Source organism: Poromitra crassiceps (assembly GCF_964638095.1).
Source record: "Poromitra crassiceps genome assembly, chromosome: 2".
Lineage (NCBI taxonomy): Eukaryota > Metazoa > Chordata > Actinopteri > Beryciformes > Melamphaidae > Poromitra > Poromitra crassiceps.
The window spans coordinates 110,171,953-110,198,769 of NC_139624.1; the positions used below are offsets into that span (position 1 = coordinate 110,171,953).

At 44.6% G+C, this 26,817-nt stretch overlaps 1 protein-coding gene across 1 annotated transcript; it reads left to right on the forward strand.

The window, feature by feature from the left end:
- Positions 1–2,542: 2,542 nt before the first annotated feature.
- kbtbd2 (kelch repeat and BTB (POZ) domain containing 2) lies at positions 2,543–25,784 on the forward strand. Its single transcript, XM_083650916.1, has 4 exons — positions 2,543–2,647; positions 5,050–6,087; positions 20,145–20,310; positions 22,195–25,784. Exons 2-4 carry the CDS (start codon positions 5,915–5,917, stop codon positions 23,731–23,733), a joined length of 1,878 nt encoding a protein of 625 aa, XP_083507042.1. The 5' UTR covers positions 2,543–2,647; positions 5,050–5,914; the 3' UTR covers positions 23,734–25,784.
- The last annotated feature ends 1,033 nt before the right edge of the window (positions 25,785–26,817 follow it).

Here is a 26,817-nt window from a genome sequence, read left to right on the forward strand (position 1 = left end):
AATCAAGCACAGCATGTCCGGTGATCATTTTCAAACGAAACCCCTTGTTGACAAAATATGTTGTCAACGTTTATGAATTTAAGTAAAAAAATAAATAATACGAAAAGTAGGAATCTGCAATAAGAGACTAAATGTAATTTCGAATGTATTTTGCCTGTTCAAAGCGGGGGAAAAGTCAGACTGAGTCAATCACAAAACGATAGGCTACAACTTAAGGATGTCATCTACCGTGAACTATATAGGCCTACTACAAGTAGCCTAATAGGCTTAGCCGACATTATCATCTCCATATCGATGTATGACGTAGGCTAATGGCTTCCGGGGTGATTGTTGCTTCTGCTGCTAGCTTGCCGTCCACATCATTAACATGCAACCTTCTCCTACCCCACTGCAGTGAGGGGCTTCTCTCGCCTCCTTCGTCCTCATGGTTGGTTGTATCATTATTGTCCAGCAGAGGTCAGTGTTTACCTCTTCCGCAGGACAGAGGGGGGGCGCTGGGGGAGTAAAATGCCTAGAGGCCGTGTTGGGCGCATGCCCAGTATCCTCATTTGGCCTCTTGTCTTGCTCGTTTAGATAACTGTTTAATGTAGGGTTTACATTCTCCTTTTGGAACTTGGGCTACATACTTTCTGGTGACAAAAAAGGAAATCACGGAGAATCTGCATCTGGAGGGCATTGTAAGGCACGCTGCACGCACTGGGCAGTGGTTCTCGAGATGGGGCCTGGACCCCCAGGGGCCCTGGGGGAGGGGCGGTCTCCAGGGGGTCCCCCACAAAAAAGGTAATTTATTTTCACAAGAATTCCAACCATAAGTAACACAATGACAGAACGTAGGCTATAACTATTTTGGTCAAGGGTTTCATCCACTTTCTGTAATAACATCTAAAAGTGTGTGATGACCCTCCCACTTCTCTGTCTTGCAAGAGCCTGGTGCTGGGGTCAGTAGGCTGATTGGGTGCACCTGGGGCCATTGTAGCCTCATTGGGCTTAAGAAGACCTTCAGACCATTCAGTCTATCTCCCTCCTCACCGATGCACCTTTTATTCTGTTAATTTGTTTAAAGTTTGTAGTGTCTATAATTATTTCCCCTTAGTTTTAGTTAATAACTTGTTTTAGAATCAGAATCAGAACAACTTTATTGATCTCAGAGGGAAAATTGAGTCATGTTACAGTTGCTCACACTCAGGTAGGGAAAAATTGAAACATTGAAACATTATAAGAGGCATAGGTTAGTACCATAAAACAATAAGTTAAATATGTGAGGTTGAGGTACATATTTTCGTATAGCCTATACAGCAGTGTGAGCGATAGTAATAATAATGAATAAGGTGCATTAGGTCAGTCAGTAAAATAAACAGTAACATGAACAGTAGGCTATAGTGTGGATTATTTGATTAATGCACAAATTGCATTATTTAGCAGTTATTGCACATTGAGTTTTATTGCACAATCAGATATGTCGGATTTTGATTTGTGGGTGGGTGGAAAGAGTTCAAAGCTATATTTTTGACTGACTCAGAGTGTCATGACGCTCAATAATATAGGCTTGGACTCTCCACTCTTTAACTTTTACTTTGGTGTATTGTATGACTCTTATCATTTGTACTTCCTTGAGCCGAGTTGTAACTTGAGAGGAGTCACACGAAAATAAAAGTTAAAACGACAATTTAACTCAAATTCAAGGACCCATGGGGGGTCCCCGGACTCCTTTGACAACCACTGGTCTAAGGTGTGTCAGTTTAGGAGTCCTTGATGTGAAAACGTTTGAGAGAACCACTGATATAAAAAATATAGGCCTATATATAAACTAAACTATACACAAAAGTCGATGGGTGCCATTGATGGATGTTACATTACATCTGCATCAAACCTGCTGGAGAGCCAGAAGCTTGGTAGCTTATATTGGAACCGCAAGCTGTTCCCTTCCAGCCAGCTGCAGGCTGTGACCACACAGAGTCCAGTGATGCCTTGTTGGTTCATCCTGGCTCTATCCATGCATGGAGAGGCCCATCTCCCTGGTGACAACCAGTCCCAGAGGAGTCGCACAACACATTGTTTATTCATTATTTTTTTTCCATATATGAGTAAAGTAGCCTATGTGAAAGGATTGCTTGCGATAATCCATTTTAAATGGCTTGACAATTCCTCATGGACACCACTTCGTCCCTAATGTTGTCATGGCTTGTACATTCTGCACAAAGAGCTGCTCAGCTCTCTGCCTTGCAGCACCACGTGGACGACCATGACTATTTTATTACTATTATTACTATTATTAACAACAACAACAACAACAACAACAACAACAACAACAACAACAATAATAATAATAATAATAAATATTATTATTATTATTATTATTATTGTTATTATTATTATTATTATTATTATTATTAGTTTGCAGCCTAGTGGTAACAGTGAAGGTAGTAGCCTAGAATGAATATTCAATCAATAAATAAACAAAAAATAAAATCGGGGCTGCCCCCCCCCCCCCCCTCCCCCCTCGTCTGCGCAGTGGAGCGACTGCGGACGCACGGGATTGTGGGATACCTTAATCAACGAAGGATACGTCTCTATGCTGCTGTGCTGTCTTCAAACCCTGCAGCCCATTTGAAGGCACCTCAGCCAACCTCAGCAAGCAGCATTATTTGTAAATATTCGTTTGATGCATGTATTGATCCCTCCATGCTTCCGAAATGTGCCTGATTTTAGCCGTTTGAGACACTGTTTCTTTTAGCAGTTAGCCAGCTAACGTATGTAACTAGCTAACGCTAGTTCAAGCTAGCGGGGTTTCTTGTATCTTCTAGCAGCATGTCCGCACTGCACATGACTATTATTGCTACTAACGTACATAGTTATGTTTCTTTCCATATTATGTCAGAAAATAGTTTACATTTGCACGTGATGACAGCAAACGTTTGACTTGTTATCAGCTAGTTAACGTTAGCTCGTGTGTTCCCATACTTGCTACCTCGTTAGCAGTTTTCTGCTACCCCGGAACTGGGGAGCGCAGATAAGCTAACGCTACATGTTACCGCGGTTGGCTACCAGGCAACTATCGCTAGCGAACAGACATAACGCTCTGGTTAGATCGTTGATAGCTAGCTAATCAGCGTTAGCTGTTTGTTTTTTTATTGCTTAACGCTAGTTAGTTGTTCGAAACGACGATGACCAACTCGCTGGAAATGTAGCGTTACATTAAAACAAAAGCAAAGGGATAGCGGAGTGGAGAAGCTAGTGAAGTTAGCTAACCTCAGCCAACTAACGCTATGTGAGCAGGAAAGTTAGGCCTGTCTGCCTGCTTGGCCATGTTTTGGAGAGGGTTTGTTTTGGGAAGAGGTGGAAATTGTAGCTCCGTTGGTACTTAACCGAGCTAATGGCTAACATCAACTATAAATCTACGTTAAGTCCGAAATGCGTTATACATTTGCCTTACGTCAGCTTAACGTTACGTTCAGAATGAATTGCAGTTGACGTTAACGTTACTGGTGTAACGTTACCTGATTGTTTGCAATTTACCCAGGTTAGTAGTAAATGTAAGCAAACCTGCTAGATAGCTGGTCAGCTAGCGTTAGGTAGTGCGTGTGTTTGCAGTTGTCTGTTGATGGCCTAGGTGTAAGGATGTGTCATGTAATGACTAACGTTGATGGTGCTACCACGTTACCTAACGTTATAGCTTGCACGAATAGTTTAACGTTAGTAAACAGCATTGCATCCCCGCATGGTAGGAGCCAAGTAAAATGTAGAGGTTTTAGTATTGATGTTGAAAGCTAAATATCGTCTAGCGTTTGTTAAAAGTTAACGTTTTCATTCAGCAAATTGCTCCTTATCTGGTTATAATTTATCAGATCCGTTAGAGCTAATGTTAGCTCGCTCAGCATGAAAAGTCAATCAGTCATTAGTTATTCTGATTTTGACAGTTGTCACTTGATGCGTTAATGTAGACGAAAAGATAGGAATGCGACGAGATTCGAGATTGTTTCTGCAGCGTGGTCGTCGCTAACATCTGATTCAGATGGTTGTTAAAAAAAGAGCCCCGAATTAGCCCAATCATTACGGTAGTTCGTTTTTCTGTTGACATGTTTTAGACAGAGGTAAATAATACACTTGATATCAGCTAGATCATTTACATTTGCATTTAATTCCCCCCCTGCTGTTGTCGAAATGCACTCGTGTTGTAGAGATGAATATAGCGTTAGTATCCTTATTGGTGTAACTGTAAGCTGCACTGATTGAAGCCAATGAATGTATTGATAGTAAAAGTGCCTTAATAGCTCTGTATCATGGCAGCCTGCCAAAAAGCCTGAAGTCATTTCGGATGTGAGTGGAGGAACTGAAGCCGTTGTACAGCCAAAAGTGTTATTTTTTCTCTGCTTGAATAAAATAGTATGCTCTGTGTCCATTAACAGCTGACAAATTCAACTGTATGGCTCTTTTAAAGCAAGTTGGTGTATTATTGTGTGTGCCCAGTGCCCACAGGCAGCCACCCGCTTCCCCACAGACTCTGTAGCAAACTGTCTGGCTGTCAGTGCAGTCTTTGGGAGCGGGTGATGGAGCGAGCAAGGGATGGGGGGAGGGGGTGGTTGGGGGCAGGTGACCTGCCAGGGGAGACCAGATCGTTGACGGCGCACTTTTCCCATGCAGAAGGGATTCAGGATGTTTTTCTCATGCACAGGGGATTCAGGATGTTTGCTGATCTGATGTGCCCAAAGAGAAGGAGAATTAGACCTCATTTTGCAGCCTGCAGCTGCTTCTCGAGCTGAATTTGAGATATAATACTATAACAGGAGTTGTTTAGTACATGCCACTTATAGAAAATTAAAAAGGTGACAGATGTCAGCTAGTGGCAGAAAAATTAATGTATGTAGAGAGATGGTTAGGCTCTCTCACAACTATCACATGCTAAAAATGGTAGTGGCTATGACTTTTTTTGCTTTCCCTGCCCCATGTTGGCCCCACCCCCGAACACGTTATTGTTTGTGCCCTGGTGCTTTTCATGCATGCCGGTCTGACCAATGCTCTTTTTTGTTGTTTCCATCCTGTGTCTTTCAGATGAGCACTGATGTAGCAGTGTCGCAACAGTCGGTGTGGCTCTCCCTCTACCTCCGGTCTCCTGTGCCTCACTGCACGACATCAGACAACGGGTCAACATCGAGCCAGGGGGAGAAACGCAGCTCACTCACTCTAGACTCCTGACTACAAGGCTTACTAACGCAGCCCAAACCTCACCGCAGCCCACTTACTCTAGACTCCTGACTACAAGGCTTACTAACGCAGCCCAAACCCATCGCAGCCCACTCACTCTAGACTCCTGACTACAAGGCTTACTAACGCAGCCTAAACCTCACCGCAGCCCACTCACTCTAGCCTCCTGACTACAAGGCTTACTAACGCAGCCCAAACCTCACCGCAGCCCTCTCACTCTAGACTCCTGACTACAAGGCTTACTAACGCAGCCCAAACGTCACCGCAGCTCGCTCACTCTAGACTCCTGACTACAAGGCTTACTAACGCAGCCCAAACCTCATCGCAGCCCACTCACTCTAGACTCCTGACTACAAGGCTTACTAACGCAGCCCAAACCTCATCGCAGCCCACTCACTCTAGACTCCTGACTACAAGGCTTACAAACGCAGCGCTTACTCTAGACTCCTGACTACAAGGCTTACTAGCACAGCACTAAAACCTTGCCTGGCATCTACATTCATCTTCAGCAGAAGGAGCGTCAGAAAGCTTTCAGCATAGGAGAGAACACCTCCACTTGGGCCAGTGGGGGTGTTGAGGAGGTGCTATTTTTGCCCTGTTGATCCGCTTTAATTTTTGTTTAATTTAATAAATTTTTCCCCTGGTTGTTTTGAGTCCGGTTCTGCCGGCCGCGTGCCTTTCAAAACTGGGGCGCGATTCATGGGATGCAACCATGTCGGATCTCGGTGAGCGCAGGCCGGTCAACACGGACTACGCTGTCTCCCTGCTGGAGCAGCTCAAGTTCTTTTACGAACAGAAATTACTGACTGACGTTGTGCTGCTGGTGGAGGACACGGAGTTCCCATGTCACAAGATGGTCCTGGCCACATGTAGCTCCTATTTCAGGTGAGTGCGCCGGACCGTTGCCAGTCCAGTACTACAGCCCGGGCGGGTATGAATAACTTGTTGCTGTTATTGTAGTTCATGTTGTACGTTAGCAGTCTGGATTAAGGATTTCTTTGTTTAAAGACAGACATAAGTGACGCCAGGGTAGGCTGATTGTCATCATCATTCCTCACAGTTTTCTTATGTAGTGTACCGTAGTTGTTTTGTAAAGGTTGCCTCCTACAGTTACAATGAATAATGCACCATACACTGTTGGCTAGGGGGTTTTATGTTTTTCTGATTGTGTTTAGGCCTAGGCCCGCTCTCATTCTGTAGCACAGTTGTTATGATAGTAAGTAGTTTCCTCCTCCAATTACAATTAATAATGGAGCATGTATTTTGAGGAAGTGTTACCTACTACATAGATGCAGGGAGGAAAATAAATGGAGGGTGTTTCCTTGAATGCCGGGTCTCCAGTCCCCTTCTGCACCAGTTGTTTTGCCTGTGACGCTCCTACACGGAACAAATGAAGCAATCTCTAACCTGTGCTTCCAGAGAAGTATCCCTCCAGGCCCTGGGGAGGCCTCATTTGTACGCACAACATTGCATAATGAAGTGTGTGTGCACTGCAGTGAATGTGACGGAGCTCTGGCAAGGGTCCATCTGTACAAGACAGGAGCTCATGCAGCCTTGGAAGACTCACTCTACCCCTCTCTCTCCCCCTTCCCTGACTCACTCTACCCCTCTCTCTCCCCCTTCCCTGACTCACTCTACCCCTCTCTCTCCCCCTTCCCTGACTCACTCTACCCCTCTCTCTCCCCCTGACTCACTCTACCCCTCTCTCTCCCCCTTCCCTGACTCACTCTACCCCTCTCTCTCCCCCTTCCCTGACTCACTCTACCCCTCTCTCTCCCCCTGACTCACTCTCCCCCTCTCTCTCCCCCTTCCCTGACTCACTCTACCCCTCTCTCTCCCCCTTCCCTGACTCACTCTACCCCTCTCTCTCCCCCTTCCCTGACTCACTCTACCCCTCTCTCTCCCCCTGACTCACTCTACCCCTCTCTCTCCCCCTTCCCTGACTCACTCTCCCCCTCTCTCTCCCCCTTCCCTGACTCACTCTACCCCTCTCTCTCCCCCTGACTCACTCTACCCCTCTCTCTCCCCCTTCCCTGACTCACTCTACCCCTCTCTCTCCCCCTTCCCTGACTCACTCTACCCCTCTCTCTCCCCCTGACTCACTCTACCCCTCTCTCTCCCCCTTCCCTGACTCACTCTCCCCCTCTCTCTCCCCCTTCCCTGACTCACTCTCCCCCTCTCTCTCCCCCTGACTCACTCTACCCCTCTCTCTCCCCCTTCCCTGACTCACTCTACCCCTCTCTCTCCCCCTTCCCTGACTCACTCTACCCCTCTCTCTCCCCCTGACTCACTCTACCCCTCTCTCTGCCCCTTCCCTGACTCACTCTACCCCTCTCTCTCCCCCTGACTCTCTCTCCCCCTTCCCTGACTCACACATGCATTCCAAGAAAAGGTCCTGACTAGGGTTGTCACGATGCTAGAATTTATGACATCAATACAATACCCAGGAAAATATTGATATTCAATACCACTTTTGATGCCACATGGGGAAATGACAACACTTTAGGATGCATAAAAAGTAATTATATATATATATATATATCCTTTCCAAAAAATTTGAATATCATGGAAAATAACTGAGAAACTGAGCTACAATTTAACGACATAGGAAAACTTTGCAGGTGCTTTGAGTTAATTAGATGATTAGAGTGTGACACATTCATTCTCTGAAATAACTGAGAAGTAACTGCTGATTTTCTTCGCACTATTCTAATTTCTTGAAATGCTGTTTGGGGGGTTTTCTGGAGCTGTAGGCCAAAATTATGAAAAATGAAACAAAGGCTAGAAATATTTCACTTTGTGTGTAATTAATCTATAATCTATGAAAGTTTAACTTTTTGAAAGGAATTATGGAAAAAGCTAACTTCCATGATATTCAATTTTTTTTGGAAAGGATCTGTGTATATATATAGATATATAGATATGTGCTATTGTTAACAGAAACATCTACTGATGCACACACAACCTTGGACACATCATCAGTGTTTCCTGGAGTCACTGGGTGTTTCGGGTCTTGCAACAGACACCCTCCTCCAGGCGACCCGACCGAGGCTGATCAGACCCCGGCCTGTGTCCAAGTGGCATTCTACTGTCCCCACTGCTCTCCCCTCTTCAACCAGAGCCATCTGGAGACTTTCTCTGCTGCCTCCACATTGTTGCCTATGGCTCTTCTTCGGTTGGCACCTGTTATGCCCAGTGTGCCGTAGACCTTGCTCAGGGAGTGAGTGGCGAATCCCCGACAGCCCACCTCCACTGGCATGCACCTGGTCCTCCACCCGTTCCTCCAACAATCCTCCACCAGCTCTTGGTACTTCTCCCTCTTTCTTTCTTGAGCCTCCTCCATCCTCTCCTCCCAGGGAACCTTTAGCTCCAGCAAGATTAGTTGTTTTGTGGCCTCTGAGACCAAGGTGATGTCAGGTCTCAATCTGGACTGGGTGATGTGAGGCGGAATTTTCAGCTGCCTCTCCAGGTCAGCTGTCATCACCGTCTTGGGCCGTGGAGAGCAAACCAGCAGAGCAGTTTTTCTGTGTTTTCTCTGGCCTTTGTCCTTCCTTGACAAAGTGAATGGCCTTGGCTGTGGCTCGGGTGTATCGGCTGTCCTTGATCCCCTTGCTGATTGCCTCAGCGATGGATTTGAGGACCTGGTCGTGCCTCCATTGACACCGGCCCTCGCCCAGCGCCTTGGAACAGCTGCTTAGGATGTGTTCCAGTGTCCCTATTTTGGAACACAGGGGGCATGCAGGTGTTTCCATTTTGCCCCATATGCACAGGTTGGATGGGCTTGGGAGGACATCATAGACCCCCTGAATCAAGAACATGATCTTCTGGGGGTTCCACTTCCAGATATCCTTCCAGGTGACACGCCGCTCCATCGCCTGCTCCCACTTCATCCAGGCACCCTGCTGCCGCATGGCCACTGCCCTGCTGGTTCGCTCTTCCTCAACTGAAGCTCGCACCTCCTCCTGCATCTGCCTCTGCCTCCCGCTGGCAGAGTAGTATCGGGTCGCTGTTAGGCCCCCAAGTCGGCCTCTGCCTTGTGCCACTGTTCCAAGGATGGCCTTGTGCTTCAGTCGAGTTTCTGCTTGCTGGACTACCTCGGCTGCCCTCCACTTCCTCCTTGTCCTCACAACAATCTCTGCCCCGGACACTTTGGCATCTCTGGATCCAGAGTACTGCAGGTATGAACTCCTCCCTGACTGAGCTGAAAGGGAGCCTGAGCTTATTGGTGTTCCCATACAGCCTGATGTTACTTAGGCTGCGTGGCAGTCCCAGCCATCTGCATATAGCTGCTCACCCTTTGCTCAAAACCTTCCACCACAGTCATGGGGACCTCATAGATGAGCAGAGGCCAGAGGATTCTTGGGAGGATTCCATGCTGGTAGACCCAGGCCTTGAATCTTCCAGGGAGCCCAGACTTGTCCACTGTTCTCAACCAGCCCTCCAAGTCAGCACTGGTTGCCTTGATGGAATCTCTGTCATTCAGCCTGCAGATGAAGACCTTCCCAAGGCTCTCCACTGGCTTCTCAGTGACTGACGGGATCTGGTGTTCTCCCAGCCTGAAGCCCCCTGGCCTCTGCAGCACAGACTGTTAGCAACTTGGCTAAGCAAAAAACACAAACATGGAGACGGAAAGTAGTCGCTTATTTATCCAACAAGGTAGGGGAAAATCCTAGGGCTGCCCCCTCCAGGTCGATTGGTCGATTGTTTGGTCGACGTGCTCTTGGTCGAGCAATCGCTGTTGTTAATAAAAAAAAGATTTTTGCAGGCCACCGGGCTACTATAAACTTTAGTTCCAAGGCCAGCAGTAAACAAACGGTAGCATATTTTCATTTTGTTTTAACAGTAACAGTTTTGTCATAACGGTAATTTACAAATTCCCCAGCTGGCCAATGGGCTGCACAAGATGTTTTGTGCAAGTGAAGCGAAGTTGCATTGTTCAAAATCTACCTAAGTACAGTAGTCCACAAACACATCCAGTTAAGGTGGACTGTAAGTAGACTGTAACAAACAGTTGTCAGGTGCATGCAACTATGACATGAAAAAAAAAAATCATGTCAGCAGGGCTGGAATTTGTGGATTATTATTGACAGTGCTTTTAATCAGCATGTGGTCGAGTGTCCTTCTGACCACACCTGGACAATGGATCTAGGGCTGTCCCTGAATACCATTGTTGGGCTTCAGTGAGAAGTATTCAAATATATTTGAAGCTTTGATGGTGGGGCGTGGGGCACGTAGTAACAATATGAGAGGCCAGGACAATACTGCCCTCCAAATCAAAACCGCAGTAACTACAATTTTGGTCAAAATTGAGTTATTGAAATTGAACTTTTAGATATCTGTTTTATCATGTGACAAATTTTCTAAGTTCAGTCTAGCTCTATATTTGAAAAAACAGAGTATAAAAGTTGCAGTAACTATGAAATCCAACCAAAAACCAGACAAAACTGCAGTAACTACACTTACTGCAGTTTGATTTGCTTTCAGAGCTTCAGCTGGACTTTAACAGAGATAAACGCAGTAACTACACTTTGAGGTGTAGTTACTGCGGTTCAGACTGGTTTTTGGTTGGATTTTGTAGTTACTGCAATTTTCCCGCTCTTTCCATAACAAAGCCCAACATATCAATCACTCATAATTGCACAATCTGTTTAGTTAATCCAGTCAATTCCCAATATGAGAGCGCACTGACAGCTGTCCAAATTGTTAATGAATGAGTCTTCAGTGTCTTTAAAATCGTAAATGCTGTATTCCTAGCTAATAATCCATAAGAGATCATCCAATAAAGAAGGGAATTGTGTTCTCCACTGGGAAGTGTTAATCTGGCTGTAGATAGTCATACTTGTTTGGTATCACTACCTAGCTCATCAGGACAAGCTTGTTAATTGCTGCATAAATTATCAGTATTCAGACTCAGTCTGTAATTCATTTTATTCAAAATAATTTTAATATGCTCTGTAATATACTGTATTATGTTCTTGTATGAATTATCAATCTGAAAAGCTGATCTGATTTGTAAAGAAAACCTGTTCTAAATTAAGATAATAAAACAACTGTGCTCATTAATTAATTGTGTCAGAATGATGACCAAAAAGCAACACCAGTGGTGAAGATTACATCAACTGATTTCAGGATTCCCTGAATTTATCTGTTACTCATCCATTTAAATGTTTTAAACATAAAAAAAAAACCTCTCTCGTAACGACAAGCCCGTCTTTTATTGTCACACGAACACCACAATACATGCATGCGGCCACAACACACTCATGCTGACGGTGGCCGGTGAAAAGTGTCCTCTGCATTTAACCCATCCAGGCATGTCCTTTCCTCCGAGGGGCAGGCCAGGAGCAGTGGTCGCTTTCTCGTACAGCGCCCGGGGACCAACTTCGGATGTTGTCGTCACTGGTCGGATGACGATGACGATCTGATCTTCTGCATGTTTTTAGTGGGGGGGTTATACGGAGGAACCCCCTGGGGGGTACGGGGAGAACATGCAAACTCCACACAGAGAGAAAGGCCCTTACGACGAGATACCCCACCTGGGCAGTAGGCACTGAAGATATGGGGGGGAACACAACCACAGTGTCGCAGGCGAGAATCGAACTCAGGACCTTCTGACTGTGAGGCGACAGCGCTACCGACTGCGCCACCGTACCCCCTTATTGTAAACAATAAAACAATTAAATACAGATATGTGGTATCGAAATCAAAACCGATTACAATTGTCTCATGAAAGACAGGAGAAGCACATTAGATTGTAGTTACTGCGCTTTTCCCTTGTACTACCTACACATCTGTTTAAGGTGTCGTATCTGCATTTCTGGGGTCATAGGTCAAGTAATTGATCATTATTTTGCCCCCAAAAAATACTTTAATGTATACATATTTAATACGCGCATTGCCACTTTTCAACCTATATCTCATTTGGCTGGACAATCAAAAAACTTTAAAGCCATTTTTCTCAGTTTCAGTGTTGGCGTAGTTACTGCGGTTATGATTTGTAGGGCAGAATAATCAGACTGAGTTCAAGGATTTTCCTTTTTATTGAAACAAAAATGGATGAAAAATGCGCAATAATCACATAAAATAAATAAATTACACCTTGGCTTTTTAAAATTATATACAAAAAAAATATATTTATTTATTTTTGTTTTTTTGCGCTGTTTGCTGACTGCTAGTGAGGAGGGGCTGTAGGCAGTGGTGCAGAGTTTGTGTGTGGCTAGTAATAGCAATAATATAGGGCCATATGAAATCTGATTAATTTTTTTCCTAATTCTATCCCCTCCAAATACTTTTTTCCCCTCCATTTTCATTTTAATTCAGGGGTTAGGATTTTTTTTTATGACTTGGCTCTCAGACAGCCTTTTTGACATGTTTCTCCAAGTGAAAACTAACTTCTGAGGTGAAGTAAAGCTTTTTTGATAATTATGGCTACTTTGATCAATTTCAGCCAAATTCTGCAATATTCCGTCATGTTTTACAGTTTCCATTTTTATTACCAAATTCCATGATTCCGTCCGTTTTTATCTGCATAATTTTTCTGCATCAAAAAAATTTTCTGCATCAAATCATATGGCCCTAATTAATGCTTGATTTTTCATTTAGAGAAAGCACTTATGGTATCGATACTGTTGCAAATGAGTATCATATCCGATTCCAAATTGTCAGTATCGAGTAAGTACCAAAGTATCAATGTTTTTGACACCCTACTCCCGACAACTTAATGCCTCTCTCACACCCACCTCTTCCCGATCTTTCCCACGCACTCGTTATCCGGTGAGAACATTCAAAGCATTTCCCCTCCAGGGTTCCGACGTGTGAGACGGGGTCTCTTCCTCCAACAGTTAACTGTTCCTCTTACCCTCTCTGCGTCTCTCACACTCTGCGCCTCACTCACTCTTTGCATCTCACTCTCTGTGTCTCCCCCCCCCCCCCTCCTTCGACTCTCTTTCCACCCCCTCTCTTGCACGGCTTGCTTTGAGTAAAGGGGAGCTGTGGGACTCTGGAGAAGGCTTGTGTTAGCTGGGGAATGTCTTGTCACGTAGTTCGATATATCAATATATCGATATTGAATCGATATTCATGTGAAGGAACAATTATCGATACATAAATCCCAGGATCCATCTTTTAAAATGCATTTTCCCCCGTTATTTTATTATTATTATTTTTACCCGTTAGTCTCGCGTGGTTTAGTTCTTGGCGCAACGTGATCGCAGCCAGATCTCGCGAGGTCTCGTTATGCTTTTCAGACCATGCTTCAGACTGAAAAAACAAACATGGCGGAGGCTGCTCTACTCAAGGCGCCGCCACATCTCAAAGCAGATGTCTGGCTGCATTTCGGCTTCAAAAAGCAGGAAGGTAGTGAAGAGCTGGACAAAAGCAACGCCGTATATGTGTGCAAGCTTCCATCCACTTCTCCACGTGCACAGAAAACATCGGCTCTCGCAAGTTTTATTAGCAAAGATCTGCGGCCGTACAGCGTTGTAGAAAATGTTGGCTTGCGAAGCCTCATTAAGTCACTTGAACCACGCTACGTGCCACTGCTACCGTCACGCAAACAACTGAGTGAAGTGGCAATCCCAAAGCTGTATGAAGAGGTGAAAAAGAACGTCTCAACTTCACTGAAGTCAGCAGAGAGAGTCGCTATAACTTGCGACAGCTGGACATCCAGAGCTACGGATTGGTACCCGACAATTACTTCTCTGCCCTTCTTGTCCGATCGGGCCCGTGATGACACCTTCTCCAGGCTGACCACTGTCTTGACTGAAGCTGCTCGTCTGGAGCAAGTGGAGGCATCTAATGCAAGTTATAGAAATAACTGAGTGTTCCTGTACACTACACTACAGTATTTGTATATGATGGTTTATTGGTTTATTTATTATCCTGATCATGAATATTTATTTTATCTTTCAACAGCAACAAGCTGATGGTGATGGAGCTGCTGTGCCTGTACAGCAGGAAGACTGTTTACAATGTTTCAATGATTCTGTTGTATAGTGGAAATCTAAATTTGTTTGGCTTCTCACAGAAGACTGTAAAGAAAGAGACAGAAGACTGTAAAGAAAGATAAGATGATGACTATGTTGGTCATGTTTAAATAAAAAAGAATTACATGATGTAACTGCTTGCTTTATGGTCAATTCTTAATGTAAATATTAATATTTTTTAATAATGCACCAGGTTAGAGGGTTCCTTGTACAATTTACAGCATTAGTTCTTTGAGAATCTCTTCCATTATCAAAGCAAAACTGGTATTGTAACTAAAATATCGTATCGGAAATCGTATCGACTTGGGACCTTGTGTATCGAAATCGTATCGTATCGGGAAGTCAGTGGCGATACCCAGCCCTAGTTCTTGGAGAGAGAGAAAGAGACACTGGGTTTATGCCTGCAGGGTTGCGTAAGGCCCTGGTCTTAGCCCCTGCTGTGAGCAGTACACACAGACCCAAGTACAACTCCCCATACATGCACACATACGTGCCACAGACCCAAGTACAACTCCCCATACATGCACACATACGTGCCAGAGTTGTTGCAGACAGATTATTGTTAAAGGACGAAGCCGCATGAGAGATTTAAGAGTAACATTTCATGTCATATGAGGATGTAACACAGCCAGGCTGTGGTCACTGGACGTCAGACGTAGCCCAACTGGAGTCAAGTTATGCACAGTTTAGCCCACTAGCCACATGCTGATTGAATTAGTCACAGGACTCACTTTGTGTCACTTCACATCAGGGAAATGTGCTGGTAGGCAGGCTGATCATTATAAAGCTACTGTTAAAGGAGAACTTCACTGAAAAGCAATGCTGATTTACTTTGTACATGATCGCACACAACTGGTCCACAACTTAATTCAAATACACTGTCTCTCAATAACTGTCAAACTACGTAAATGAATGCCTGCAAAATGCTTTACAGTTAGGGCTGGGCGATATGACGATATATTTCGTCTGGACGATAGAAAATGTATTTCGTCTCATATGATGCTCTATCGTTTATATCGTTGTGTTGCAAATCACACTCTTTACGGCAATGTTGGCGTCATTTGGATGACGCTGTGCTTTCTTCATTCCGTTTTCTTTTTTACTCACGTCCACAGTCCACACACGCACCAGACTCTGTGTCAACAAGCCCCTTGTGTCCCTTTTATAAGTGGCACAAATCAGCCGGTGAGTAGGCAGGGAGATGTTACCTCCACTGCGTCCGCCTACTCTACCCAGGCATTTGCGCTGTGTTAAGTCCACGTTTGATCCATATTTGCGTGTGTCCTCCTAACATTAAACCTGGCAAAACATCTCCTCCCATCCTCTCATCATCCCAAGGAAATCCCTTGAGGGCCGATAACCAAACGTCTATCGTTAGCTTTAGCTTTTAGCTTTCCCTGGGTGAGTTGTGTTGGTTGGATAACCGTGAAATCCCGGAGTGGAGTACTTTTGTTGAGTGAACTGAACTGGTAACATGGAAATCCCGAAGTGGAGCATGTTTGTTCCTTTATAAACGAACTGAGAGAACTGGACTGAACTATAGGGTAAATAACTTTTATTCTACCCGTTTTGCTCTAATGTAATCTTTGAAAATCAAACTGGTGGTGTGGTTCAGTTTGTGTTTCATTCTATTGCCCTGCAACTAATTATTATTACCGTATTTGTGTTGTAAAAAATAGCCATGCTTATCTGTATTGTGAATGCATGTATCCTTTGTGAGGTTTGACAACATGTTAACTGGGTTAACTGCTACATAAATAAATGGCCATGTGGTCATTCTATATAAACTATAAATTGAATTTACAGAAAATATGCTATATCGTGATGTATATCGGTATCGGGATATGAAATGACCTATATCGGGATATGAAATTTTGGTCATATCGCCCAGCCCTATTTACAGTTATCGGATATTGTGAGATCATTTGCAAAATAAATCATTGTTTTTCGGTGAAGTTCTCATTTTTAAGAATCAAGTCATGTCAATCATGTCTGCTGCTAGAGTCATCAACCATCATGTCTGCTGCTAGGGTCAACCATCATGTCTGCTGCTATATTATATGATATTAAAACTAGAATGTACATAGCTTTATTTATTTTCCATCTGCGTGCAGTACAAGCTGTGGTAGAGCCCTCAAATGCTAATTAGCTTAGCGCTAACAATGGCAGTCAATGGGACATTTGCCTACTACAGTTCAGTCGCCCAAAATGCACATTCAAACAGCGCCATAAAGACACATGTACATGTTGTGACTCGTGTACTTACCACGTGATGAAATAATAATCCAAAGTTACGTCAAAACGGTCATTTTCGTAGTAAATCCAGACCGAGAACAGAACAGAGTTCGAACAGGAGAGAATAACTGTAGTTACTTCCTCATTTGCCACAGCGCATGCATGCGCACTACTGATGACTGCACACAGCAGTAAAATGAAAGTTTTCATTTGATAATTATATGAATTATGAAATGGAGAAGACCAAGTAAATATAGCATTTGTAAAGCTGTAACCAGCAAATGTTTGGTATTTTTACTTGAAAATGACTAAACAAATCCATAATCCAAATTACAATTCATTAATTTTCTGTCAGTCAATTAATTCATCAATCACCATCAAGGAAGAAAAAGGCCCAACAGTGGAGTGCAATTTAACGTTCTACAACGTGGGCGTTTCAAGCATTGGAAACCTCAACACCATGGATTGATACAAGGTCAAAATGTATCACACAAAAACTGCCGGTTTGCAAATATAATCAACCAATATTTGCCTTTTATGGAATCATTGAATTAAATCAGTCAGTGTCATCCACTGATATGATAGATATAATACAGTTTGATTACATATTGTATAATTGATAGGGTTGTCAAAATTAATCGTTTAATCGATGCATCGCAATGTGCACGTGTCGCGATGCATCAACTCGAATCATTGACAGATAATCGCTGACTCGTTTAAATTTATGTTGACGTTCAGATTTTAAAGCACTTTCTAAGTTGATATTTATCTGACTGCTTGTATTAATTGAGTGAAAGTAGCCATGTGCAGTAATAGTATAGAAAATTGAGGATGTGATACTTGAAGCGGCAATACTTTGAGCTGTATCGAGATGCATCGTGGAATCGAATTGAATCGTTTACAGATTAATCGTAATCAAATCGTGAGGCCAGTGAAGAGTCAGCCCTAATAATAGATTGTCTTCTATACACTGGTTGTTTTTGGGAACCCTTTACCATGTCCGTTTCAAAATGGTTTTATTATTTCATGGTCTGAATGCTGTTTCAAGGCCTTTTCCACCCTGCTACTAAGAATAAATTTCTTTCTACATGGAATTTTTTGGCATTGAAAAAAATAAATCTATTGGACTTTGCTGCATTCAAAGGACGTGTACGATGAGAATTCACACAGACACGGTGAGAATTTAACTCCAGCCATTCATCAGCCACCTGCAGCTACGCTCTGGCTGTGGTTGGTAAGGTTGTTGTTTTGCCAGCAACTGGCAGCTAGCCAGCCATCATTTAGAGGTTTTATTTGACAAACCTTGATGGCGGTAAAACAATAAAAGTGACTGAATTAGGAGGAAGTGTACCTCCCACTGTGACTGGTGGACTGAAAGGTTCCCTGCATTCAACATCGAAAAATCCCAAACACTGCAGATGAGATTAAATATTTCAATGCCAAATCTAGGCATTTTGTATTCAAATGAATCTGCTTGAAATGTTCTTGCCCCACTAGTTTGGGGGGTGGGGGGGGTTGCTGACTAAATAGTGGAGGTGTTAATTGTGTTATTGTTATTTAATAAAAATGTCACATTAAAAAAGAACAGCCGAAACAGAGTCCAAATCCGAGACAATTAAGCCTCAGGTCATTGTTAACACGTTCACTGCCAACGACGTATTACTCCGTCAAAAAAAATCCAACGGTTCACTGCCAATGACGTATTACTCCGTCAAATTTTTTTTTTTTTTTTTTTTGACCGTGGGATGTGCATCTAACCCTTTTACATCTCTTATATAATTATTGGAACCACCGAACGTTTACAACCCATTCCACCGACCCACTAAGTGGCGACAGTGCTCTCCTGACTAGAGGAAGGCAAGCATTTTCATGAGAATGGCTTCCTCGAAGCCATTCTCATGAAAATGGATTGGCGAAAACGCTTTCGTTTTCGCGCTGATTGCTGGCGGTGCGGGATTGCAAATTTGCATAATATATTACGGGTGGAACACACTTTGAAACACGCAGCATAAATAAGACCAGAATCGCAAAAGCTTCATCAAAGCTCTCAACACAAACCACAAGAAACGAGCGAGCCGATCCAGACTTGCACAGCGGCCGCCAGCAGACAGGCAGCATAGACAGCAACTCGCTTGTCACACACCCGCTGCAGCCACGGAGGGAGGAGTTTGAATGAGAGGGGTGTTTCCTGCTGTTATGGAGGAAATTACTGTTCAAAACTATTGTTTAGATGTCTGACGTCTTACTGATGCCAAAAATGAATGGTTAAAGTGACTGTTCTATCGAATTTCACAAAAAGCCGTTTATCTCAAAATATTTTTTCAGACGCTGAAACCATGCTGTATTCAACTGCTAATGCTTACATAACTACTAACTCTACAAACTAACTCTTTTAGACAGAGAAAGCACACATTCTATTAGTTCTTTTGAGATATTGTGTGTTCACAAAATCTTAGCAGAAAAGAATCCTCGGGTCTTGAAAGATGAGCCAGAATCCTCAAAAAAACCCTCTGGCAGAACCTACCTACAGTAAAAAAAAATGGCTGGCAGTGAATGTGTTAAGACAGAAGACACACCACAATTAAGACAGAAAAACTAACTTTGAATGAATAATAAAGAAATATCCTAAACAAATCAATTGAAAATCAGGACCATAGGCCTCTCTTTTTTTGCAAGGGGCCAGTGACCAAGTTAGTTGTATATTTAATTTATATTATTTATTGTAATTTCTCAGTACTTGCATATATAAAGATTGTCCTGAGTCTGCATTTAATCCTACTCTGCAGCTGTATTATATAATATATAGATATGTATGTATATATTATATATGTATGTATATATATTATGTATATATATGTATATATATAGTATATAGTATATATAATTTCTCAGCACTTGCATACGGTATATACAATTTGTCCTCTGAGTCTGCATTTAATCCTAGTCTGCAGCTGTATTATATATATATATATATATATATATTATATTTAGAATAATATTCGGGTACAGCCGCGGCTACAGTGCTAGTTCAGCCCTAGGCTTAAAGGAACAGCTCGCCCTAAAATCCAAATTACATATTTTTCTTCTTACCTGCAGTGCTATTTATCAATCAATATCATTTTGTGTTAGTTGCCTAAGTTTTGGAGATATCGGCCGCAACGTTTCTGCCTTCTCTCCAATACAATGGAACTGGATGGCACTTGGCTTGTGGTGCTCAAAACGTTAAAAACATACATTTGAAAAACTCAACAGCAATGTCTCTAGAAATAATGACCCGGTTACCCAAGATAATCCACAGACCTAGTTGTGGGCAGCTTTATATAGGAACTAGCTAGCAGCCAGTTAGTGGGTGTAGTTCGGTCTAAAGAAAATAGTTCCTGCAGAAACTGCTCACAACAAGGTTTGTGGATTATCTTGAATAACCAGGTCATGGTTTCTGGAAAGAGACATTACTGTTGAGTTTTTCAAATGTATGTTTTTGCCATTTTGAGCACCACAAGCCGAGTGCCATCCAGTTCCATTGTATTGGAGAGAAGGCAGACATCTCTAGAGCCGATATCTCCAAAACTCAGGCAACTAACACAAAACGATGTACCGGTAGATGGATAAATAGCCGTACAAGTGAAAGCTGTCCCTTTAAGATCTCCCCTTTGGTTAGTTCACCCCCCCAGCTCAATAAGGACTGTTGGCTGATGATGCGGTGTGTGTGTATGTGTGTTGCAGGGCCATGTTTATGAGCGGCCTCAGTGAGAGCAAGCAGACGCACGTCCACCTGAGGAACGTGGACCCAGCCACGCTGCAGATCATCATCACCTACGCCTACACCGGCAACCTCAACCTCAACGACAGCACAGTGGAGCCGCTGTACGAGACCGCCTGCTTCCTACAGGCCAGTGCTTCATTAAACTCATCTACACTTCAAATGATTTTGATTCATTTCAGCGTCCTTGTTAACAGGCGAGACCCATCACACCAGCCGCACGCCACGCTACGCTGCAAGCGTGCTGCAGCGATAGTTTCAGCTTCTGGTCTATCAAGCGTGCAGCGCGCTGCACTCCAGCAGCCAGGCATGAAGTGTGCAGTGCTGCGCTGCACTCGAGCAGCCAGGCATGAAGTCAATGCAAGTTTTGAGCGGGGGCTGGGCAGCGCCGGGGAAAACAGAGTGAGGCGTGGAGAAAAGAGTGTTTCTGGTGTGAATGTCAAGGCTCCTGCTCAAAGCTTCCGTGCAGCACTGCTTCTGAGATACCTATGGTGTGAACCAGGTGTTATGAATCTAATTTGTAAGCAGGCTTTATTCTTGCCATTTAAAATGTGTTGAACTACAGTATCTTATTGTTTCAAATTTTAAAATTGTTAGTTTTGGTCATAGCACTCTTTGTTACCGTTTTTAACATGTATTATTATTATTATTATTGCCCAGTCCAGCTCAGAGTGAGTAGTTAAACGTGGATTGTGCCTGGTAAGATCTTTACATTCTGAAATTCATATTTTAATGGTGAACTTTATAATCTACCAGCCACTGTGGCCAGCGGATGCAAAAGTCAACTTCCTGCCTTATTCAAGTCTGTGAGTTACCAGCACATGAGTCTCGCTGGCCAGCCTCCCCTCCCTACCGTGAGAGGAGTCTGGCGCCACGGAAACAGACAACTGGGATAAGCCCTCCCCTGCTCTACAGCTGCTCCCCATTGGAGCGACTGTTTCAGTTGCTGCCGGATGTCCACTCCCGGCTTATTACAAGCTCTGTCATTGGCTCCGAACATGTCAATCAGAGCGGCTTCCGCTCCCTCCTCCCTGTGTGTCGCTGTAAATAGTACCCTGCCGCCTCAGTGAAAACAACAACGCTAGCAAGCTAACTGCAGAAACCTACACGCTGAAAACGGCAAGTTGGATTGTTGGAAACTATTTTCCAAGGGCACTGCCGCTAAACGCCGCCCATCGCAATCCCACTATGGAGACCTGACGCCAGACTCCTCACGGTAGGGAGGGGAGGCTGGCCAGCGAGACTACCAGCACATAAATTACATTGATTCTCTTGTTAAGCTGTGATGTATGACCTCCCGACAATACGACTTCCGGGTCCAAGCGTCAAGCCTCTCTGCGTTGTCAATATGCTGCAGTGCTGTGTCCCTCATTGTTTGAATAGATCCGAGACTAAAAAAACGATTAAACTGTCATTCTACCGCTTCCCTTTGCGATGAGAAAGAGAAGAGGAAATGGTTGCAGTTAATAAGGTAAGTTACAATTCGGAGAAAGTACGTAGAAAAACAAAGTTTGGCGCTAAGTCTAAAAAGATTATCTATAAAAAGTTTATATGTATATCTAAAAAAATCACGGGTTCCGCCATAGTTGTTTTGAATGAGGAGCAGTGCCACTTAGCCCCGGAGGTGACGTGGGGTGAACGTCTGTCGTCAGTCTTAACGGAATATAGTGCCCAAGTCATTCCCTCTTCCGGTTTCGGCACGCATCCTAAATTATTTAATTCTCCATTAATTTCGCCATAGACGTTTCAACAAATCCTTATCAAAAGAGTTTTACTTGGTCAAACCAAGCCATTCATCTATATTTAAAATCAGGATGGACCCTAGAACATTTCATTTGGACCAAAAAAAAAAAAAAAAAAATTGTGTGGGGGGGTATATTTTTTTGTGGTCTGAGTTAAATGTTTTATGGTCTCTCCCGGTTCTGAATATAGCTCAATGGCTTGGTTAGAAAGATAGAGATGTTGTGTAAGACTGTGTAAGATTTCTGACTGCGGTGTGTCTGTCCCGTTCAGGTGGAGGACGTGTTGCTGCAGTGCAGGGACTACCTGGTGAAGAAGATCAACGCTGAGAACTGTGTGCGCATGCTGAGCATCGGCGACCTGTTCAGCTGCAGTGAGCTGAAGCAGAGCGCCAAGCGCATGGTGGAGCACAAGTTCCCCATGGTCTACCGCCAGGAGGCCTTCCTCCAGCTGTCCCACGAGCTGCTTATAGACGTGCTGAGCAGCGACAACCTCAACGTGGAGAAGGAGGAGACGGTGCGTGAGGCAGCCATGCTGTGGCTGGAGTACAACATGGAGGCGCGCTCGCAGCACCTTTCCTCTGTCCTCAGCCAGATCCGCATCGATGCGCTGTCCGAGGTGACGCAGCGTGCCTGGTTCCAGGGCCTGCCGCCCAACGACAAGTCGGTGGTGGTGCAGGGCCTTTACAAGTCCATGCCCAAGTTCTTCAAGCCCCGCCTAGGCATGACCAAGGAGGAGATGTTGATCTTCATGGAGGCCACGTCAGAGACGGAACTCGCATACTCTCATACAGTCGTGTGCTACAGCCCGCAGGCAGAGAAAGTCTACAAGCTGAGCAACCCCCCGGGAGACCTGCAGAAGGTGGGCACCCTCGTCACCCCTGACAACGATGTGTTCATCGCCGGGGGTCAGATCCCGCTGAAGAATTCCATCACCAACCATGGCAAGAGCGGCAAGCTACAGGCTGTGTTCCGCTCGGTTGATAGCTTCTTCTGGTTCGACGCCCAGCAGAACGCCTGGGTGCCCAAGACCCCCATGCTGTGCGCCCGCATCAAGCCCTCCTTGGTGTACTGCGAGGGCTACATCTATGCAATCGGGGGCGATAACGTGGGCGGGGAGCTCAACAAGCGCACAGTGGAGCGCTATGACTGTGAGAAGGATGAGTGGAGCATGATGAGCCCCCTGCCCTTCGCCTGGAACTGGAGCACCTCCGTGGCAGCGCACGACTGCATCTACGTGATGACGCATGACCTGATGTACTGCTACTTCCCCCGCGCTGACACCTGGGTGGAGATGGCCATGCGGAAGACCAGCCGCTGCTTCGCCTCGGCCGCCGCCTTCGGGGACCTCATCTTCTACATCGGCGGCCTCCACGTGGTCAGCAACTCGGGCATCCGCCTGCCCACCAGCACCATCGACGGCTCCTCCGTCACCGTGGAGATATACGACGTCAACAAGAACGAGTGGCGCCAGGCCGCCAACATCCCCGCCAAGCGCTACTCGGACCCGTGCGTGCGGGCGGTGGTGCTGCTCAACTCGCTGTGCATCTTCATGCGAGAGACCCACATGAACGAGCGGGCCAAGTACGCCATCTACCAGTACGATGCGGAGCTGGACCGCTGGTACCTGCGACAGCCCGTGTCCGAGCGTGTGCTGTGGGACCTGGGCAAGGACTTCCGCTGTGCGGTGGGTAAGCTCTACCCCTCCTGCCTGGAGGAATCCCCCTGGAAACCCCCCACCTACCTCTTCTCCCCCGAAGGGGCCGAGGAGTTCGAGGTGGACGGGGAGCTGGTGTCCCTCCCTCACGTATAGCTCTTAACCTCCCCCCTCCCTCCCTCCCTCCCACCGCGACGTTGACTGAACGATGGATCTGTAACATAAAGGGGCGGACAGGAAGGGGGGCAGATCAGTAACTCTGAACTACAAGGGTTTTGGTGTAGCTGTGCTCTGGAGTGACTATAAGGACTTTCCGAAGCTTGCGTTCAAGGTTCCAGCTGTTGCTGATGAACTGCGTGGCCCGGACCAGCTTGGGGGAAATCATGCCTCTCAAAAATACTAGTAATCTGAAAAATTATGTTTTTGGTTGTTCTTTTTGTCTTCTTTTTCATATTTTGTCAGTTGTGACATCTGTTAGATATTATTACAAGTCTGTCATACTGTTTCTACAATGTGATAATCTAAACGTCAACTGATTTCGTGATGATGAGGATGATGATGATGCACTTACTGGTAAACCTCCTTGGAATGACAATGGCAACTGTACCAAAATCCCCCCCCCTCTCTCTCTGATCCTGGCTTTCCTCTCCTCCTCTCTCCTCTTTTTTCTCTCACCACTGTTGGGAAGTAGATCGATCTCTTGTGTTTTACCGGCCCTGTAGATGAGAAGACTGGGCGGTGAGTTAAAAAGCGCCGCAGGGGAGGTGGATAGGTTTAAAAAGGTGACTGCAGGTCCAGTCTCTTTGACCCACCTCCACAGCTGTCTGTTAGTCTCTTTGACCCACCTCCACAGCTGTCTGTTATGACCCACCTCCACAGCTGTCTGTTAGTCTCTTTGACCCACCTCCACAGCTGTCTGTTATGACCCACCTCCACAGCTGTCTGTTAGTCTCTTTGACCCACCTCCACAGCTGTCTGTTAGTCTCTTTGACCCACCTCCACAGCTGTCTGTTAGTCTCTTTGACCCACCTCCACAGCTGTCTGTTATGACCCACCTCCACAGCTGTCTGTTAGTCTCTGACCCACCTCCACAGCTGTCTGTTAGTCTCTTTGACCCACCTCCACAAGTCTCTTTGACCCACCTCCACAGCTGTCTGTTAGTCTCTTTGACCCACCTCCACAGCTGTCTGTTAGTCTCTTTGATCCACCTCCACAGCTGTCTGTTAGTCTCTTTGACCCACCTCCACAGCTGTCTGTTATGACCCACCTCCACAGCTGTCTGTTAGTCTCTTTGACCCACCTCCACAGCTGTCTGTTAGTCTCTTTGACCCACCTCCACAGCTGTCTGTTAGTCTCTTTGATCCACCTCCACAGCTGTCTGTTAGTCTCTTTGACCCACCTCCACAGCTGTCTGTTATGACCCACCTCCACAGCTGTCTGTTAGTCTCTTTGACCCACCTCCACAGCTGTCTGTTAGTCTCTTTGATCCACCTCCACAGCTGTCTGTTAGTCTCTTTGACCCACCTCCACAGCTGTCTGTTAGTCTCTTTGACCCACCTCCACAGCTGTCTGTTAGTCTCTTTGACCCACCTCCACAGCTGTCTGTTAGTCTCTTTGACCCACCTCCACAGCTGTCTGTTAGTCTCTTTGATCCACCTCCACAGCTGTCTGTTAGTCTCTTTGATCCACCTCCACAGCTGTCCGTTAGTCTCTTTGCACACACGTCTTCCACACAGCTGGCAGTTTACAGCGCTCACTCCAACTCCATCCATCTTCATACCATCATGATAGTCTTGTTTTGTTTTTTTCCTGGCTCTTCTCTGGTTGCGTTTCTTTTTGTTCTTTCCACACGGGTCTCTGCAACAACACACAACTCAACTCCACTCTCAGTACAACCATAGGTTTCGGGCTCATGCGTTGTTTTTTTATTTCCAAGCTGCTGAAATATATATATAAATATAAAAATATATATTTTTCATATGTTTAAAAGACAAACTGTTTTAGTGTGGGGAAAATAACCAGGTCTATTTTGTATTAGTGTCTCTCTCTTTTTTTTTAATTTAATATCAGACATTACTGTAGTGTGATTGTGGGTAGATCCATTTTCCTATCAGATTAAATTTTCTTGTGAGTGAATATTGAGGAATCTTGCTGCTGACTGGGTCTGAGAGGTGAGGGCTGGCCCAGGGCTGTTGCTATGGAAATGGTCCCAGCAACCACTAGCAGTAGTGGAGAGGGTGGGTCGGGGAGGGAGGGGAGGGGTTGTCCTCCTACCTTAAAAACATGAGCACAGGTGCTTCATGACAAACCTTACTAGCATGTTTGGCTGCATCATATTCCTTTGGCACTGTATTTTGAATGAACGTTAATTTATTAAAAAACATACCAAAAACGTTCCTGAAAACTGACTTCCGTTTCATTTTTTTATTGGTGAAAATGTTGGTTTATTTGTGCTGCTCCTAAATCAGTCTTGTTTTTATAGCTATATAGATATGGATATAGATGTTAAAAAATAATTAAAACTTATTTTATGTATATACTGTATATATATATACACACACACAGTTGATGTGTCTGGCTCCAAAACACTGTAGACTTACCTGTTGGAGAATATTGTTGGATGCTTACTTCCTGTCAAAATAATAGAATGCATTTTAAATTGGCTAACGATCAGTTATATCGAAAGAGAATTGGGAAGATTTGGAATGAGGAGAAAGTGATTATAAAGTTACAAGTGTTCATTTTCATGAATTGTGAATATTTGCTATGCTTTTGATCACTGTTCATGTCTGGTCTGAGGTGCTGCGCTGTGCTTCCTTCAACATGCGGACTGATGGAGAAGGTGGGAAATAAACAGCTTAAAGCTGATACTGCAGCTGATTAGTTTGTCTACCATCCAACCTTTGGTCCAATTCTTGTTCTAATACACACTGGTCTGGAAAGTCTTAATGTATGGAAAATGACCATGATCATTTCCAGGTTTTGGAAAATAGTTATTCAGTCCTAAGAACATTTTGTATAACTTTAGATATTACACTGTCATGTCACATGTAGTTGTAAAGCATCATTTTGACTTGTAAATATGGCCTAGTTGACAGACGTTAAGTTATCCTTTATTGTCCCTGTGGGGAAATTCATCCTCTGCATTTGACCCATCACATACTACAAACTTTCCTAGAACTAGGAGCAGTGGGCAGCCACAGTACAGTGCTCAGGGACCAACTCCAGTTTGATTGACAG

Excerpts from the sequence above, each read along its gene's own strand:
- kbtbd2 (XM_083650916.1), top strand. The coding sequence starts at position 5,915 with ATGTCGGATCTCGGTGAGCGCAGGCCGGTCAACACGGACTACGCTGTC. Across the intron at positions 6,088-20,144 it reads ACATGTAGCTCCTATTTCAG|GGCCATGTTTATGAGCGGCC; the intron begins GTGAGTGCGCCG and ends TGTGTGTTGCAG. Across the intron at positions 20,311-22,194 it reads AGACCGCCTGCTTCCTACAG|GTGGAGGACGTGTTGCTGCA; the intron begins GCCAGTGCTTCA and ends TGTCCCGTTCAG.